Source organism: Drosophila takahashii, chromosome 2L (genome assembly GCF_030179915.1).
Source record: "Drosophila takahashii strain IR98-3 E-12201 chromosome 2L, DtakHiC1v2, whole genome shotgun sequence".
NCBI classification, from domain to species: Eukaryota; Metazoa; Arthropoda; class Insecta; order Diptera; family Drosophilidae; genus Drosophila; species Drosophila takahashii.
Genome location: NC_091678.1, coordinates 4,264,500 through 4,284,175, shown reverse-complemented (window position 1 = coordinate 4,284,175; position 19,676 = coordinate 4,264,500). Strand labels below are relative to the sequence as shown.

Here is a 19,676-nt window from a genome sequence, read left to right as displayed (position 1 = left end):
AATTACTTGCACAACACAAAAACGCCACTTCAATTTGAATTAGAATGAGTGGGCACCACCGCCTGCGGAGGTGGAGGTGGTTCGGTTCCGCCCCCAAATCCGCCCCGCCTCCCGATCCCGGGGTTAAACCCTTATCCTGGCCACAGTTGGCGCCACAACTTTTAATTACAGCAGCGCAAAATTGCAGATGCACTGCCGCGGCGGTCTGGTCCCTAGGCCCCACTTACAATTCCATTCCAATTCCTATTCGTAGTCCCATTCGTATACCTATTCCAAATCCCCAAACCGAAACCCCAAAGCAATGGCCGTGGCAATGGCAAATCCAAAAAGCATATTAATTGCGCACTGCGTAGGCGTCGCCTGTAATGGTCTATAATCGATTTAAGCACGGGCATTATGTGGGCTAGGGTCTAAATTGCAATTTCGTGTATGACAAATGGGTTTTTGGGTTTCTGGAAAGTACACTCGGAAATAACCAGGAATTGCTAAAAATACTGCATGAAAATTATCCGTACATAATGCAGATCTTACGATTTCAAAACCAAATTTATTATTTTGAAATCATTTATATAGGTGCCTAAAAATAGGCAACACTATACTTTAAGTCTGATACATTTTTTAAGCAAGAATTTTTAATTCTCGATGCATACTTTTAGACATCTTTATAAAAGTTGTGTTTTTAATATTTCCTTTAAAAATATATCAATTTCGCTGAGTGTATTAACTGAATTTGGAAAATAGGCAGGACGAAGCCAATGAAATTTAAATCGAGTTAGCTTAGTAGCTATTTTTGCATGTATTCCGAACAAAGGCAAAGCCAATCGATATTTTCCCATTCGTTCAGTATCTTGGCTTGTGTATCTTTGGTTATTTGGTTATCCATCACAGAGTTCTCTTCCAATTAGAAGCTGTTGCGCGTAGCAATTGACCATTAAAATCAGTCTGAGGAAGACAGTGGTCCCCAATCTGCATGGCCACAAGTGTGTGGGTGGGTTGATAGGTGGTTATGTCTGATATATGGAGTAAACCACCCAGGGCTCGTTATTGTTGCCGTTGGCTTCGCCGTCAATTGCAGCTGGTGGTGGTGGCTGCACCACAAAATTCAACGCAATTTGTAAAATGAAATCGATTCAATTGATTGTTGACTTCGACAAACACACACCCACATCCACAACCCGGTATCCTGGCAGGACCAGGACCATCATCCTGCAATTGGAAGGCATTGCAGGCGACGATGGTGACAGGTGTCTGGGGGTGGACGTGTTCATATCCTTGTCGTCCTGCCATATATATACACATACAGACACACACAGTTCACAGCACACACGCGCGTGTGTGCACTGCACTTTGCTTGATTAAATTTCAATATTTACTAAAATGTCGCCGAACTCTTTCTGACAGCTCTGTAAATTTCATAACCGGAATCGACATAAAATATGGTCAACTGGGTGTAAATATAAGCTTGACAAGCGCATAAGTTGACTGAAATGTCCCGCTTTTTATTCCATCCATACCGCCTTTGTTGCTGGTAATTTGTTATAGTTTGTCATGTGCTTACAGCAACAAATGAGTTGAAAGGGGCCATAATCGTCTAGATTTCATGACTAACTGATATGCGGTCTTTGTAGGGGCATCAGATGGCCAAAGCAATTACTCAGACGAGTGAAAGACAGGATTAACGTATTGCTTTCGCCAATCAGGGTGATTCATTTGCATTCATAATTCCGAATTATAAAAACAAATGGAGGAATATTTCATCTCTTATTATTTATGCATTCGCTGATTGATAAATACGAGGCGGTAAAACACCTTAATGACACTGCGTTATGGATTGTGTATCAGTTATTGGGATAAATGAATATTAAACAACGACATCTGAATCGTTAAAATGATTATTGGTTTTTTTAAAGCATCAGCGAGTTGTAAGATTCTGTTTCAGCTTTGCTTTTGCCTTCAGAATGACTTGTTCACATTCATAATTCTGAATCACAAAACTTTCGAAAAAAAACGTTGAAATAATAATTGTTAATGGATTCTATGATTAATAAGTTCAAGGACCTAAGCCACCTGGATGATGATGAAGAGTGAGGTTTCTAACATTTTCCCATACTTTCGTTTTTAATAATTTCCCATTTACAGAAATGACACAAAACCTGTTTACCCCAAGGATAAAAAAGAACCTGATGATAAAATATCGAATATAGCGAAACTATTCAATGAACTTAGCTTAAATGGTGGAAGTTCTGCAAAGGAAGATGCAGTGATCAAAATAATGAAGCCGGAGACTTGCAATGCCAATAACTACCCTTATAGGAATTACTTTAACAACAGTTTAACAGAGTTTCCCTGGGAAAAGGTCTTGGAGAAGGGCGATCCAGGGGGAGCCGACTTTGATATTGATTATGAAAATATATTCGAGGATGTAAGCAAGCTGTCTAAGGTGGAGAAACATTTGCAGTTGCTCTACAGACCCTTCACTTGTGCCATGGACGCCAATTGCCGCTATAATATGTACGAGCTGTGCCTCCTGATGGCCGATTCCCGCTACGATCCGGGTAGTCATCCCTCGGTGGTCGTGAAGGTGACCCATCCCAGTGCCCAGGTGAAGATCCATGCGGCTGGAAAGATTGTGGCCACCGCATTAAATGCCGATTCGGCCAGGAGTGCTCTGTTTAAGGTGATCAGGATCCTGCAGGATCTAGACTACAAGGCGGACATGAAGAACTTTACTAAGAGCATCGTGAATGCCTCCTTCAGCATGCCCTTTAAGCTCGACCTGGTGCTGATGAGCCGTCTGCATGCGGAGGAGGTGACCCACAACCGGAACAAGCGACCCTTTATCACCTACACCGACGAGAAAATAGGCGTGAGATTTGCAGTCTTTCCCACGGGATTCGTATTGGTCCTTCACTCCACCAGTCACTCTGAAACCCGTGAGGCCATTGCGGCAATTCTGCCAATCCTGGCCAGATTCCAGAATGGATATCCCACAACTGCGGAAAAGGAGGGTTTACTGGTGGGCGATCTGTCTTACAAGTTGCTGTGGGAAAAGAGGTTGGAGGAGGACAAGGAGGGCCAGCTGCTCTACTCATGAAATATTTTGTTGATTCATATCTAAACAAGAATTAAATGAAGCATTAAATTACTTATTAATTTCTTTGCGGATAAGTAAAAATATAAAATTCCATTTTATCCAGGAAGTATTAAAAAATTAGGATACTCACTTGATATCATCATTTATGTGATATCCTAATTTACTTTTAATCGGAACGGAGATCCCAAGATACCGAGTATCCTGTTATCGCTTTGTTTTGTCCTGCGAAATGCTGCGAACATTTGTCATAAACCAAAGTTCTGCACGTGCCCTGTTTACACTCGCCAGCAAAGTTGGGCAACTTGTTTAAATACGTGATTTATTCGAACGCCAGCTGCTGAGCGACCGCCGAACAACCAGTGACACTCCACTCCGGCCAACCACTACCACTATATAGATGGTATAGGGCCTAGGCCCGGGGCCAAAGTTTCACCAAACACTCGCTGAACAAAAACAAGAAACAAATGACCGAAGAAGTTGCAACTACGAACTGCAACAGGCGCATACATAAATAACGAAACATTTTCGCACACTTGCCGCAACTTTCCCGGGAAAATGTCACATTATGCGGAACAAGTGGCCGCCTTGAACACGTTTCCGACGTGCTACAGCACCTTCCCAAGTGCTCCGGACACCCCAGACTTTTTCCCAGAACTTTTTAGTTGAAAACCTAACGGGAAGTCATACATTTCGTATTTGCGTAATTACCACAGGTGGAATGTAAGGTGGGAAAGCAGGGAAAATAAAAAATATAAATAGGTATTTTTGTCAAATTTTAAATGAAATGATGAGATGCTATCCACCTAAAATGTTTTTGTAAATTTAGCTAAAAACCCTCTGTTAAAAGAAGATACATCATTAAAATTTTCTCACAGACTTTTAGAATATATTTATTACATGACATTCTCCTTTTGATAACTTTTTCTTGTTTTTCCAAGTCTACAACAAAACTTTGTTCATTAAATGTGCACATATCTTGCAATTTCAGTTGGTTGGATTCTTTTTACCACTCTAATGCCCTTCCCAAAGCAAACTCAAAAAAGTTATCATGTGCACATAGAAGAAACCCTAATGTGCCAGAGGTTATCGAAATTGGACAAAAAGAAATTGCGATGGAAGAGCAAAATAATACGCAATTTATCTATTTTCGGTTGAGGTAGGCAAACTTCGTTGCCCCTAAGCGCTTTTTGGCCCAAAATATGCTGGGAAAGGCGAGAGAGCTCGGAAAATGGAGGGAAAACTACCGATACGATACGATGATGTGGTGGCAATCGAGCCAGGGAATCCGGGGAATCCGATTAAAAAGTTGAACCATCAAAGTTTAAGAAAGGAGATGAGCGGGCTGGAGATTATGAATTATGCATTCTTGCCCAGGGACTTTTTGCTTCAAAGCCAAAGCTAAAAATTATCCACTCGCTCGGTTAACGAAAAAGGGTTGCGGCTGCCTTTGAAGATTAGACAAGTTTCCTGGGAGTCCGCAGAGTAACTGTTTTCGCATTTATAAGTGAGCATAAACTGCATAAGGGGCGAAACCGTATTGAATTCGAAATGAAAGGAGTGCCTGGGACAAGGCGTCCTCCACTCTCATAAGGATTTAACAACAGTGTGTCAACGAAACTCCTGCCCATTTCCATTTTGTGTCTGCGGTTAACCGCAAAGATTTTACTCTCGAAAAGGTGTCGCAAATGGACTTTTGCAATTTTAATAACTACTCAAAGTGGCAAACTGGTTCGTTAACTAGCCGCACACACACACACACACTCCTCGAGGTCCTGTGCTGCACCGAAGGACTTTTTGCATATTTAACGGACTTGAATTTAAATGAAAATTAATCCGAGACCAGGAGCTGCGGCTGCCCAGTCCGCAAATGTGTTTGCTTTGAAAAATGGAACGGCAAACGAATAATTGCGTATGAAGTAAACTCCGCAAACGTAAATATTTTAATGGTATGGACAACGAAGGATCGGTTTACCTTTGTAAATGAAAAAGAAACACTTTTCAATCAATACAAAAGCCAAAATTGTGTGTACATTAAAGCTGGCAAGGCCCTTCAAATCTTTAGAATAATTCAGGGAATACTTTTCAAAATATTTTACCCCCTTGTCAATGAAATGCGTATTTCTTGGAATCCGAGGAGGGTGGAAAAACATAAATCTAAAATTCCAAGCGCCAATAAATTTTCATTTTGATAAACCCCCGTAAGCCTTTTCATGGCCAAAAACAAACTTCTGTGATTTATGAAGTTCTCGGCTACTGCTCGACTCCTTGGGCAATAAAACACAGAAGCCCATCACTGCCATCTATGGACACGATACAAAACTTTTGGCTTATTCCGCCCCCTCATAAGTATTCCGATTTTAAAGACCCGATTTGCAGAAACAAAAAAAATATAAAACTGTAAATATGAATCACTAATCTTTATGGAGCGAACCAGTGTTTTTCCGGCCATAAAAAGGCGAAAAGTTTTCTCTCGCAAATAAACCAAAGTGTCGATGCATAGATAAAAACTGTTCATCTGTTAATAAAGTTTTTCATAAAAATCGACCATTTAAATTACAATAACATGGCATTCGCCGGCAGTTCGGTCACAGCTTGTCCTGATGTAAATCCATAAACAAAATGAGACATGTTCGCCCTCTAATGTTGCTTATTTTATATATCCGAATAACGAAGGGGGACATGTCATCATGCCCGACATTTGCGTCAGCTGGCGATCAAAGTCAAATTAAATTGGAACAACTTTTCGACGTCACATATTGCGCATAGAAAATGATTCGCCGGGAACAAAAAGAAATTGGTTAGTGCCAATTATGGATTTTCGTCTGGAACGTGACCAAAATAAATGGAGAATGTTAAAAAAATGCAACCACTTTTTGCTATAATTTAGTTAATGGAAAATACACGCGAGTCCTAATCCCCTGATTATATCGAAATATATATTCACAAACGCATCCAACTAATTTGCATTTACATTAATCGATTGACTTTGGGCTTTATTCATTTATTAATGTGTTAATTAGCTCAATTACTGCCCCGGCTAACACTGCGTATGCGCGATACCTAAGCCTGTGGGCTATAATTTTCCCAATTCAGTTGTTTAGACAATGCCGACCACTCGATATAGCATAAAAATGCCTAGTTATTCTCTGTTTATGAAGGGTGCATCGCTATGTGTCTACGGCATCTGTTGTTTCTTCGATTTGGGTTCCTTTCGATATGATAAAGATAAGGGGCAGCTCCGAAAACATCACACCTGCTGGCAATGGATAGTCATTGCAATGTGTATAAAATTCGCCATTCTCTGCTTGGAGATTCCCTTTATTTTGATAAGCTTTAGCCTTATATACTATTTCCTAAAGGGAGATTTTCAAAACTTGGTTGAGAACAGTATTTATTACTGGGTGCACTTGGTGTCGCAGTTGGTCATGTCCACCATATCAACCATGCGACTGGTGTTACTAACCCACAACTCTTCCGACAATACTTTCTTGGTAACCCTAGTTAATAAAGTTCTTCGGCTTAATCGCATGGTAAGGATTTCTTTTGGCAAGAACTGACATCCGGATAAGCTGTTAGTTACTATTTTCCTATTCAAAATTTCACTTACTATTCATCATATACTAGCGCAATATACGCCTCATGGAAAAGTTTTAATAAGAGTTCGATTTCCTACCGTAAACGTGATCCTCTTTGAATTGTTTTATACCTCATACTTTCTTTATCAATTGCTACTTTTAAGCTGGCAGCAAACTTTAAATGCTTATGTGAAATCATACATTAAATATGTTAAGTTTCGACGATATGGAAGTTCCGATTACTATCGAAAACTAATAATGGTCTTTGATATCTACACTGAAATGGGGTATATCCATTTTCAAGTATCCAGTGCCTGGTTAAAAGTCTCCTCAATGCTCTTCGTCAATATTTACTATACCGCCCATGAAAGTACCTACACTCTGTACTGTTTGTTTGCCACCTCGAAAACACCGATGATTGATCGAGTTTACTTGGTAATTCTCAAGAAACTGGGAACCTGCTTCCATCCCCTCTTTGCGGTGTTGCTAATGGGAATCGCCAACGATCGATTAAAACACTTTGAGGCCCAGCTCTCCACAAATATCTTCCTAGTCGAGCTTCTTCATACGCCACAGGATCATTTAATCGTTCAAAAATTCGCTCGGCTTATCAGCTGCAAGGTAAGTTTTAGATATACCGAGTAAATAGATTTATAACTGGATTTATTTTAACTTTAGCATCAAAGTTGTATGCTGCAAAAGCACTCGTTTCCCTTTCGGAATTTTATTTGGAACAGAGGATCCATTTGCGATCGAGTTCTGGTCTTCGAAATCTTTGTGTATCTCATCATCAATGCCACTACATTTCTGCAGTTTCTGATAAGTGAGAAGAACAGCTTTTGTGAAGAAGAACTTTAATGTTAAAAAGATTCATAATAAAAGAGTGTAAAATAGGAATAATAATCCCTTTTTGTTCTGTAATTTATTCGTAAATTTTTACTTCATTTTTTTACAAATGTCACTCAGCTAAAGTATGTGTCATATCCTGAGTGAATAACAGAAATATCCTTACTCATGGTTCAATTAAATCAACTAGGTAAATGGGCAACGCCAAAGCCAAATCCAATCAGTTGCAATATAGAAGACCAACATGAAGTCTTTGGAGTGTTTTACGCGTCGTTTCCTGGATTTGACATTATGGCTCTTGGGTTTAGTGCCTCTGCCACCGATTTCCCAGCTTCGATGCTTTTTCCTATCTCTCGCGATTCGCTGCTGTTGGATTGTTTATTTGGTGTATCTACTGGAAGTGGCCTCCTCCTTTTCATCGTCGGCTATCGAGAGTGTGGGAAATGTGGTGGGCACTGCCCTGTTTATAGGAAACTCCGTCCTAGGGCTACTGCTTCTCCTGGAGAGTGTCCTGCAGCAGAGGACTCACAATCAGTTGGAGGATCTGCGATTCCAGTCGGAGTTGCAGCTGCAAAGACTTGGGATGTTTGGCAAGCGTCGCCAGGCGGGATATCTGCTGCCCCTAATAGGAGTCCAGTTGGCTTGCGATCTCGTGAGACTTTTGATCAATAGTGGGGGTACGATATCGCCCGTCTTTCATATATCCCTGCCATTGATGTGGCTCCTGCGATTTCGCTATGTCCAACTGGTGCAGCATGTAATGGATCTCAATCAGCGGTCCCTCCAGCTGCGACGATCCCTGTTGTCCTTGGCCTCCGGGAATGACCTTTGGCAACCCTACGGAGTCCACGAGTGTCGTCAGCTGCAGACCCTTCGCTGCACCTACGAAAGGATCTTCGAGTGCTACGAAATGTTCAGTGAGTGTTATGGATGGGGAATGCTGGGTCTCCATTTGCTGTCCAGCTTCCAGTTCGTGACGAATGCCTACTGGATGCTCATTGGTCTGTATGATAGACAAAGTCTGCGTTTTCTGATCTTCAACGGAGCCACGGGAATCGACTTTGGCACACCCATTGCCACTTTATTTTGGCACGGCGATTCGGGAGCTGAAAATGTAAGTAAACTACAAAAACTTACTGGTAAAATCGGTCCCATTAGTACCCTTAACAAGAAGTATCTGTAAATCTGCCCAATCATAGCTAATTAACAGTGACAATGATGTATTGGCTTTGTCTCAAGTACATTTACCGAGTGTCCCTTAATTTAATTCCCTTTTAGTAACAATGTTTCCCCCGACAAGAGTACAAGTAACCTCACGAGTGGTCCTCAAGATATTCCACCTCATTTTAGTGGCATTTTCCCTGAGGTCCAGTCGATTGTCTCGTCTGATCCTGTGGCTACGCTTCCTGCTTTGGACAGTCTGGTTCTCTGGCATTTGGACTCAAAGTCTGATTTTTGCCCAATCGATTGACTGCAATATGGACTGCATACTGCGCCATTTGCTCACATTTTGCCAGACTGTATCGCATGCCTCCATTGTGGTCATCACTTTCCTGGAGGGATTCAGAACGCAACAGGAGCAGAAGGATTCGGAAGTGGTGGTGTTCGAGGACTCTGATCCCTGGGTGGCCTGCACTGTGCTGGCCATGCTAATGCCCATTTTCGGAGTCGAGTATTTGGTCTGCTCGAATGCTCCTGACTATGCCTATCGGGTGAGGATCTATCACCTGAAAACGCTGCCCAGTTTCCTGGCTCTGCAGATGCAGATTATCTCCTTTATCCTGGAGGTCATGAAGGTGAACATTAGGGTTCGTCAGGCCAAGCATCAGCTTCGGATTTTGGCCAGGGAGTTATCCAGTCGATGGCCTCAGTGCAAGCAAAGGCCAGAGTTCCTGGCCCAGCAGACCCCTCGAATCAAAGACCTAAAGAGGCGATATAATAAGCTGCATCTTCAGTTCGATCGAATCAATGGCTGCTTCGGGGGCAGCCTTCTAACCATCATCATTGTTTACTTTGCACTCTTTGTGTGCAATTCCTATTGGCTGTTTGTGGATGTGCGGACAAGTCCCCCGAGGATCTATGCAATTCTTCTCAACTTGGGGTTTATTTTCAATGTTGCCCTGCAGATGTCCGCTGCCTGCTGGCACTGCCAAAAAAGCTACAATCTAGTGAGGGTTTTAAATTTGAATTACAACTCCTTGAAATAAATTCTGTAAATTTATTTCAGGGTCGTCAAATCGGTTGCCTCATTTCGAAGTTGGTTAAACCTCAGGGCAGCAAGCGATACAATGATTTGGTGAGCGAGTTTTCTCTGCAGACACTTCATCAGCGTTTTGTAGTGACCGCCAAGGATTTCTTCAGTCTCAATCTGCATTTGCTAAGTAGCGTGAGTAAATTAAAATATAATTAAAAAATAAAATAATTAAATGAAACTTAATTTAGATGTTTGCAGCTGTGGTCACTTATCTAGTCATTCTCATACAATTTATGTTTGCTGAGAGAAGTTCAAGGCCTAATTCTGGATAAAGATGAAAAGGAAAAGATCCTATATAAAATTTGTAATTTTAATGGAGATTTTAAGATTACATTAATTTATATCCCCCCTAATCTATAATTAACGCTAATAAAGTACAAGTTTCGCTTTTTCATTTCCCAAATGAGTCTAGAGAGTTTAAATGAATGAATGATTTAATTATGAAACACACATTCTCTCAAAGGCAGACAAACTAAGAGCCTTTTCATCTTTGTCACAGCTCTTATAAGTGTATAACCCTAATTATTTATGCCGCCCACGATTTGGGGATGGGCTGGGTTTTAGGTTCTGGGTTAGGTTGCCTGAGCAGAAAGTTAGATTGCGCAAAGTTTTATCTTCGATTTTCTTAAGCGCATTTTACAAGTCGAAAAGGATGAGCAGGGATGTGGGAGCAAGGCGGCAGCAAAACTACTTCACGCATATTAAACTGACATTTCACAAGCAGAAAACTTTTTCTAATATGCAAATTCATGGCGAATGCCTGGGAATGGGATGAAACAGCCGCACATCCTTGAATTAACACGTGCGAGTTCGCATTAATTTGTGTAAACTGGTGTTGGAACTGCTCGGGGTTACTCTGCGGATACGGTGGATATGGCTGGGATCCGGATCTGCTCGGGATCTGCATGTAGTAGTGCTCGAGGAGCAGTTTTTGTCGTTAGCTATGCAAATGCCAGGCCATGTAAATATTATTTACCGCACCAGCAGATGCTCAAGATGTAACTGTGCCGCCACTTCTGGCCCAAATTAGCATATAACATCTGTGGCAGTCGCTTATAAATATTTATGAGCCGCCTGGATTAGCACTACCTTCTATGTACTCTTTTTGCTGGGTTGAGTTGCTCGGCTTAGGCCAAGAAATTAAAACAGGGCTAGTTGAATACTCTCAATATTACAGGGCAATATTCTTACTTTTTAAAAACAACTTCTTTTAGGATACTTTTTTTTCTTTTAGAAAACCCATTTATTAGCTGGCAACACCCAAACCCTCTCAACACTATGAATATTACAACACAATCCTGTAAAACCTCAAGCAATACTATCAAAATACTAAACTTTCCCATCACTAAGTTGGATAATATTACTTGTCAATTGGATTCATAGACTAAAATCGAGGTGACTTCATTATTCGTTTTCAATTTATATCACATTATAAAAGTACCGAACTCTAGTCATAATGAAAGAAGAAGACAATCCAATCTGGAAGACGATGCACGCCCGCCGCATTCCTGCCTCGGAACCGATGGACGAAACTGATGTCAGGTTGATCAGGGCCTTGAAGAAGAATCATTATATATACGCCCAAGAAGTCTCGCATGACTTGGAGATGATTCAGTCGAAGTTCTTCTGCACTAAGTGTTTGCTCTACGCCAATCTCTGCAAGACCATAGGAAACTATGTGAGGGAACTCGAGAAGGAGGAGTCTCTAAACGAAGAGTACCAGTATACTTATAGAAGACATACCAGATAAACAATGCTCCTAACTACTAAATTTTATTATAATAAATATTGCACAATGCATCTTATGCCACAATTTTGTAAATAAAAATCCACAGCTTATGACAACATTTCCCATAATTTTCAAGGTACCATAAATCCATCAACATCTTATAAACTACTTCACAACTCGGTCCTAAGCGTTTACGCAATTTCCATTTAAGTTTTCGGTGGTATGAGGGGGGATGCTAATTGCTTTTTAGTGAATTATTAGCCAATCCAACTTTCGGGACTAATAGAAACTTGCATGCATGAATATTTTATCCACTTTACGAACTGTTCAACTTTTTTGATGAATTCTCAATTCGAAGGAGAGGCTTTGTCTTCCCACACAGCCCCCGGCAACGAATCATTTTTCAGCATAGTGGAGGGCAAGTTTTTAAATATTCATAAAATTTGAACGGACAGAACTTTCGAAATTGAATTAGTCAAATGAACAAAAGTTCATTTACACTCCACGTACGAGGCTCGGTTGCCCATACTTACAGAAACCATTGTGTGCGGCCAAAGGCAAAGCCAAAAAGCTCTAAAAGTTGGAATAAATTACTAATTAATGCAGGAGTGCTCCATATTGGGTCATGTGTGTGGGCGGTTTCCTCTTCCCCATCCAATAATTAAGGCCTCTGTTTTATAGTTGGCAATCTATTGCGATTTGTTGGTCCGTTGGAAAATATGGTTTTCCCCTCCCTTTCTGCATCGGACGCAGTGTGCGAGAGCGAAATTGAAGTTTTATGCTAATTTCGGCCTTCCATCTCGCTCTCTTTCCCAGCGTTTCTGTCTCTCTTTCGTCTGGCTGAGCCCAGGACCTTATCTAGTTGTCGAGTCCTGTCAACACAAGGCATTACAAGGCAATTAGGAATTTGTTTATGGCTCTGAATCGTCTCGTCGACTTGCCACTTGGATACAACACACCGAAGATCTATCTTCGCCAGCAAAATGGATATGCCTCACATTACGGGCCCCATGAAAAAATTCATTCGAAATCGGATTCAATTTAAAAGGAAATCCTGGTTCAGTATGAATTGCCTTTGGCCCTCTCATTAGCAAAGCCAATAGAAATCTTAGCCTAGCATTTCTGTTTGAGTTCACGAGATGCCAATTAGGTCGATTACTTTTCTATATCACTATATGGTTATGGGCACCTTTACCAACAGAATTACGACGAAAAATACAGGAAAGTGCTGCTTTTAAGTTAAATACATAATCCTAATTTCTCCCAAAGATATTACAAATTTTCCAAATTATTTCTCAATTAAAAAAAAATTATATTCAAATTAAAAATACTTTCCAGAAAACATTTTAGTCTGGAAATATTACTTTTAATTATATTAAAATTCTACAGCTTCATAATAGGCAGCCATTTCGAGATCCGCTTCGGTTTCATGTACATATAAATGCAGTACACATGGCCCATAAGTCAAGCCTAATAAAATTCCACTCTGCCAAATTCGAACGACAAAAGTAATCTCCGAACTCGGCCAACGCCACAAGGAAAAGGCGGTGAGTGGGGTGAAAAAGTGCGTCACTTAAAACTTTTGCACTCACTTGACCAGAAACTTTTATTTTCCGTTAGCAAATTTCCCACGGGTAAACCGAGAAAGTAACAAAATGTATATATGTATGTGTGTAGCCGGGCATCTTGGCGAACAAAACTTTTTTCGTGTCCACAAATTGAAAATATTCCTCAGTCATATTTAATTTTGGCAGACCTTGGACCAAGCGAAAATCTCAGAGGTAATCAAAGACGATACGAAGGTCGGGGATCGCCCGGGTGTATGGACTTAATTACTGGGGATGCTCGAGGACCGGGAAACGATCCGGCTTAAATTTCAACCTTGTTGACTCGCCACGACGGTAATAAAAATGGAATAGTCACCGGGACAAAGGAGAATAATGAGCGCCGGGGAAAAGGGCAAGCGGAGAGCAGGAAAAAAGGAGGAAAAACTAAATAAATAATTCAGTATAAAATGTCAGGAGCACTGGGAGCGTTGGCCAGGACAACGAAGATGTCTCGGGAAGTCGTCGCCTCTCAGATGCAGTCAAGGAAGCAATTGTATTGTCTGACTGCTGTTTTCCACTTTAGTTTGCCACGCCCCATTCTGACGCCCATCCACCCACCCACCACCCACCTTCATCCGCCCGCTGGTAACTTGTTGACGTTGATATCCGTACGTGCCGAAGGTGAATGGCATCTGTGGACGCGAAATTGAATTCGTGCCTGGCAGTTCCCGTTTCCCATCCTATTGCCCCTCAACTTGGATTGAGTCGCACTGGGAAACGAAGGAACTCGGAGCTCGGAGGAACTTAGAACTGGAAGCTGGGGCGATGGCCAGGATGTGTCAGGTGGCTTTACCTGCTGACTTCAATATTTTGTCGCATTACGTTGACAATTTAGATGTTTGTCTCGCGCATTCTCGCAGGATTCAATTTGGAGCAAATGCAGCAGCCAGCCGGGGAAATCTGCAAAGTTAACAGTAAGCCGGTAAGGGAAAAGCAGATCTGGCCCTCCACATGGGAATGCAAGGTCCCAGCCAAATGCGAATGCTTACATAAAAATCAGTCGGCAATGTCCTGGCCCAGTCATTCATTAGACTTGTAATGTCCCTTCTAGCCGAGCAAATCTTCTCCGCAACAATGGGACTTTATAGTTTAGTTCTTGGGCCTTGGAGTAACCGAATACTGGATGATCTATAAAATAAAAAGAAAATTAATTATTACATTATTTTTAGAAATAACTAACCAAATCCAACAAAGAATTTAGCTTATGTATAGAAATGTCATATAAATAATACCTGATTTATGATGTCTAAATGTCTATTATTTTATTCCAGAGTCATTCTGATATTAATATATTCTGACATAGATTTTTCTTGACCCAGGTCAGAAGTTCTGAGTCAGAAGCAGCTCAGTCTTGATTTCAATTTCAGTGCTCAACTTGCAAATACTCTTACCCACCACAAGTATAAAAATTGCAAACATTTTTTTGTTTTCGCTCCAAAAATGTCACTTTCTGGGGGACGAGGGTCCTTAAGTCCCCCGTCCTTGGCTCAGCCACCCACTTGTAATGCGACTGTCGCTGGCAGCCACCCACCACCCACTACCCACGGAAACCACCCCAGTTGGCATTTCATTGTTGTGCTTTTCCTTTCCCATTTTATTTATATAATGTGTCTCGAATGTGTGTCTGCGGGTGTGTGAGAGTTTTTCTATCAAAGCGCAGGAAACACGTGCGGGTAAAACATTTTTCAAGCTTTTAGCGCTGCATACAAATCAACCCCGAAAAACAAAAAAAAAAAGATCCCATTCACAATAATTTGTTGAACTTCATAAGAGCCAGCGCTTTGGGTTAGTCGGATGAGATGAGAACTGGGGTGGTTGGGTGGTTCGGGCTCAGCCAGCTGTTGCATTATGTAAAACCCCAGCGTAATAGATCTGAGAATGTGGGAAAATTGTAGACGCAAATACCAGGCGAACAGCAAATGGAAAAGGTCCTCGACTGTCGGCATCTGAAATGGTAGTTTTGCTTCTTTTTTCATGAGGCTAATTGGGTTTTATATAATTTAAAGCACTTACTTATCAAACTTCATTTCCGTCTTCTCCACTCGGTAAGCTGCATATGCGAGAGTGCCCATTAAAATGCCACAAATGCAAATTAATTTAATTGAATCCAATTTGGCATTCGCATTATCTTTTTCATTGTTCCCTTAATTTTACAATTGCGGCTGGGATGGGCAGAGTGGTGGAAATTGTGTGCGGGGGATTAACCACACAGTGGAAACTATTTCGTAATCCGGATTTATATATTTTGGCAAATGTGCGGTCTTAAAACGAATAAACCTTCAACTGGGACTTGTAAGCTTATTATGATTTAAAGGAGTCTAGGATGGGCTTTAAATAAAGTAAAACAAGTCGGCTTAAAAATCTAAAATTAAACTGTACGAAATAGTCACAATTAACAAAATTCCTCTGCTCGTAAGTCTTATAATGAACACAAGCTTTTCCATTATACTTAACCAAAATCTGACATTTGTTTACGCTGCCTAATAATTGCATAAAAAAAGAAAAAAGAAAAACATGGGCTTAGCAGTAAGTCGAGACTGTTGTTAACAGAATTATAGCAAGAGGGGACTTTTAGCAGTCACTGTTATGGAGTGCCGGATAAAAAATGTTATCGGTGACCCATAAAGGCTACATAGCTGAGATAGGTAGCTAAACCACATGCGACAATCTAAAATCTGCAGGCAGGCTTAATATGTTTCTTAATATGGAAATGTCTTGAAATAATTTGTAAAATATTTTAGAGCTTGAAATATTTGAATAACTAGACCAATCTGTTGCTTTTTGAAAAAGGGGGCTGGAAAAGGCAGTTCAAAACCCACCACACTGTTACTTAGCAGTGGAATAACAGTAAAAGAGCGTGCGTCTGCGCAGTGATTTCTTGAGTCACGAGTGCTAAGTCACGGCGGCCGAATGGGGTTCTCCCGGTGGAGCGAGTACCGCTCTCATTGGCGGCACATTTCCACCGCTCGGCTCACTCGCTGCTGCAATGAGCGGCACTCAGTCTGCCTGCTGCACTCGAATCGCGTGGTGGACGCCACGTCGTCGTCGTCGTCGTCGATCGGTTCTCGGTTTTCGCCGGCTTCCTGCCCAAAGTCACGAGTTTACGAGCTTAGTGGGTGGCGAGTTTCCACCCCGCTCTAGGAACGGCCTATGCAAATATGTGCACAACATGCTGCAACATAAATTAAATCGAATTAAATCCGCACAAGACTCGAACTAAAGTCAAAATATTACAATAATTGGGCTGTCGTGGGTGTGACATCTTTAGGTCGGCGGCACGTGTGTGTGAATCCAATTTCCGTTTTTCCCCCTCAGTTTTACCGGCTTTTCCTCGAAAGCACCAAATTGTATTTGCTCCAACTGAAAGTCAGCTAAAGGTAAGGCCCAGAGTCACCTGGAAATCAATAAGATTTTTCCTATTTCGCAACACAATTCCTGGGAAAATGTCCAGCTCGCCTGACAACCGAAAACATAATTAAATTATAACAAATGAGTTCATAAATATCCCAATTTATTGCCTCTCTTCGGGGGAAGTGAACCATATTTCATGCTGTCCATAAGGCGCATTTAAAGTTAAATCTCGGTGACTTTCTCTTGGCACATCCTGCGCAATTTAAAGCCGAAAGCAATTTTAAATTTATTACACAAATACCCAGGCATGCACGCGTATGGAATGCCATTGGATATGCGCATCATAAACAACGTCCAGCACTGGAACAGACAGCATATTAAAAATGTGACTATAACCTTGGCTTCCAAACGGGCGGTGGGCGGTGGTCTGTGGGTGGGATGGTGGTGGTGCTGGTGTTCGTGGACTGGAGTACGGCCCCCATTCCGCCTTCCGCTTCCGCTCCCGAGTCCTGAAAACCGCACCAAGGCCACAGCAACCATGGTCAATGCAATATCCCCAGCCAGTGGTGCCCGCTATTGATGCCAGAAAATTCAGCGCTCGGCTTAAATCTGTTAATAACCAAATTCCATGAAATTGAATTGTTGTGAAAATAAAAGCTTCTGAAAAAGCTAAGAAAAAAGTCCATATTTTAATGCACTAATAATTTCCATTCCTAAGAATAATACTAAATGGTTATGATAATTCAAAATAACATTAATAATACATTTGCCAATATCAAATGATAATTTTAAATATTTTTCATAAGTCAAAATTATATCAACATAAATAAACTCTTGCTAACAACAATCTATCTTTACAATAAGTACCCCCACTTTTTGTTCTAAACCTTTTAAGTCAACCATGTTTGGCTTGAAAACCGTAGAGACTGCAGCACTGATGAAGAACGTCTTCCCCATCGGCTTGTTGGTCCCCGTTTCTCGTTGTTTGTTATTTGTTATTTTTACTGTACACATGACAATAACGCCGGCGGCGGGCACTGCATCCCCGGAATGCAATGCATCCTCAGAAGAGCAGAACGGGTGGGATCGGCTCAACACTGAATCCTTCCCAGCTCGGCCAGCTCTCGGTGCTTGTGCAATAGTTTCAAGTGGCCGGGCAACTTTTTCCATTATGAATGGTGCGGTTGCGCTTTTTTCCATCCATTATTTACGAGTTTTGAGTGCAAACTTGTTTCGCCAGCAAACAAGTGGCGGCCAGAGGATTAGAACACTCGCCCCGACCGCTTTGGCGGAGTGGGTATCCAGGGGGAATATCCAAAAGGGGATATCCAAAGGGGTCAGGGGGTGGGTAGTTGGTAATAGAGGAGTCCTGGCACTAAGTGCTAAAGTTTCTGCCATAAGCCAAAGACAAAGCCACGCCTCATTCGGAAAGGGCCGGCAGGAAATTGTTTGAATTGCACAACCAATTTGATGCCATTCAATTATTTTACCGTCCATATTCATAGCACACTTTTTTGGGGATTTTTGAAATATATTTTCGAGTATCTTCTCTGAACATCTTTATATACGAATTCATCGACAAGATAATTGTAATTATTACAAGCCAAAGTTGACTCAAAAGCTGAAGAAATATATGATAATATGATATCTTATTTCTTAGAAACCTAAATAGTCAATTTGATTTACCGTTGCTAAGGTCAGTTTTCACAAACATTTATAAATTCTATGTTGTTCTCTACATCTGGCATATAGGATGGCAACTTTCTTGAGCTACCAATACGAGTGCGATCAACTTTTATGTTCGCCTCTTGTTTTTCGTGGACTGCAATTTTGATAAAAACTTTCGAACATGTCTGGTGGGTCGATGCATTTATGCGTGTGCATAATTTTCAAAATCACTTGAGTATTTTGCGAAACAAAGTCAGAAGTTTCGCCAACTTGTTTCACGCACTTGCAGGCACGCTGCACCACCACCCAACTGAAACCCCCTGGGAAAGGCCGAAATAACCTCCCAAAACCACCCACCGCCCAATATCAGAGGCTAGGCCGTCGCAATCTGCCGCCATACACAAGTTCTCTCGTGCGGAGAGAGAATGTTCTGCATTCTCTGACATTGATAAATGATTTTCCCCCCGAAAGTTTAGCAGAAGAAAACCCAAAACAAGCGGGCCGAAGGGAGGGGGAGTGGAAATGCTGGTTGGAAAATGCATTCATGGCAGCAAAATTGTTGTTGCTCACTAAACCGTGAACGGAGAAATTCATCCTGCTCGGCTGGAATTATCGCAGCTCGGCATACTCGAGAGCCCAGTGACAAGAGCCAAAAGGCAGAGCCCCAAGAAATCATAAATAAAATATAGAAGCAGATATATACACTATACTATACTACATAGAGATTGTACTTGTGCCCAATTTAATTATCCTCGCCAGCCGAAAGAAGTGGCCAGGCCAAGAAATTTCATTCACTTAAAACTCCGGGGCGAAGTTCCTCCAAGCGAATGCAAATGAAAAACCACAACGCATGCTCAAGCCGAGTTTTCAGTTTGAGTTTTCCGCAATTCCCCCGCCATTTTCCGGCTTTTCCCCCGCTTCAACATGTAATTAGAGTGCGAGGAATGCGCGCGGTTGCCAAAAATGTTGTGGCCGTGGGTGCTTTGATGATATATATATACATATATACTGCGAATATCTGTAGAAAATGTAAATGTAAGTCTCAACATCTGGCTGGCCGCAAAAGTTCAAGTTTGCTGCTTGTCTGCCGCCGGGAGTCCTTTCTCGAGTGCCTCCCCGCCTGTGTGTAAATTGGACGAATGTGTCGTTATGTGTCGATGTGTTGACATCCAAAGTGCACAAGAACGACCCAAAAAAGAAAAAAGTAGCAAAAACTGCACAAACTTTGCTTCAAGTTGGCCAGAAGAGCAGCCCGTTGGATGGTGCGGTCAAAACAGACAAAGTTATGCAGTTACAGTCTCTTTTTTTTAAAATTCCCTTACATACTCGAGTGTGCAACAATTTAAGCCATATCAGACATTTCTCGGGCTTCAAAATATATGTATTTTAAAAAAAGTCCCTCTTCTTACAGTCTGCAGAGCAAAAATATAAAAAATCCAGGGTTTTAATGCACATAAAAAGGGATTGAGCTTTATATAAGCAGATTAGAATTGGATTAAATCTTTTTCTATTGAATCATTTGGCCATTTTCGTTCTCTAAATGTATTTTAAT

The 19,676-nt window shown here is 41.4% G+C and overlaps 4 protein-coding genes across 5 annotated transcripts in view; all 4 read left to right on the top strand.

The window, feature by feature from the left end:
- Positions 1–1,949: 1,949 nt before the first annotated feature.
- Trf4 (TBP-related factor 4) lies at positions 1,950–3,124 on the top strand. Its single transcript, XM_017151271.3, has 2 exons — positions 1,950–2,084; positions 2,140–3,124. The coding sequence occupies exons 1-2, from the start codon at positions 2,029–2,031 to the stop codon at positions 3,092–3,094; spliced, it is 1,011 nt and encodes a 336-aa protein (XP_017006760.3). The 5' UTR covers positions 1,950–2,028; the 3' UTR covers positions 3,095–3,124.
- Positions 3,125–6,927: 3,803 nt separating this feature from the next.
- On the top strand, positions 6,928–7,527 carry LOC108063954 (gustatory receptor-like 36a). The gene is made up of 2 exons (XM_017151241.3): positions 6,928–7,290; positions 7,348–7,527. Exons 1-2 carry the CDS (start codon positions 6,928–6,930, stop codon positions 7,525–7,527), a joined length of 543 nt encoding a protein of 180 aa, XP_017006730.3.
- A 232-nt stretch (positions 7,528–7,759) lies between these two features.
- Gr23a (Gustatory receptor 23a) lies at positions 7,760–10,064 on the top strand. 2 transcript variants are annotated; one of them, XM_044395195.2, is made up of 3 exons: positions 7,760–8,629; positions 9,743–9,901; positions 9,958–10,064. In XM_044395195.2, exons 1-3 carry the CDS (start codon positions 7,760–7,762, stop codon positions 10,039–10,041), a joined length of 1,113 nt encoding a protein of 370 aa, XP_044251130.2. In that variant the 3' UTR covers positions 10,042–10,064. The 2 variants fall into 2 exon arrangements, with proteins under 2 accessions (XP_044251130.2, XP_070067940.1); XM_070211839.1 differs by lacking the exon at positions 7,760–8,629 and adding an exon at positions 8,799–9,683.
- Positions 10,065–16,120: 6,056 nt separating this feature from the next.
- The window catches only part of Tmtc1 (Transmembrane O-mannosyltransferase targeting cadherins 1), a 48,605-nt gene continuing 45,049 nt past the window's right edge, over positions 16,121–19,676 (top strand). Inside the window, exon 1 of the mRNA XM_017151348.3 lies at positions 16,121–16,482. The gene's annotated coding sequence lies outside the window, so the exon portion shown is untranslated. The remainder of the gene's footprint in view (positions 16,483–19,676) is intronic.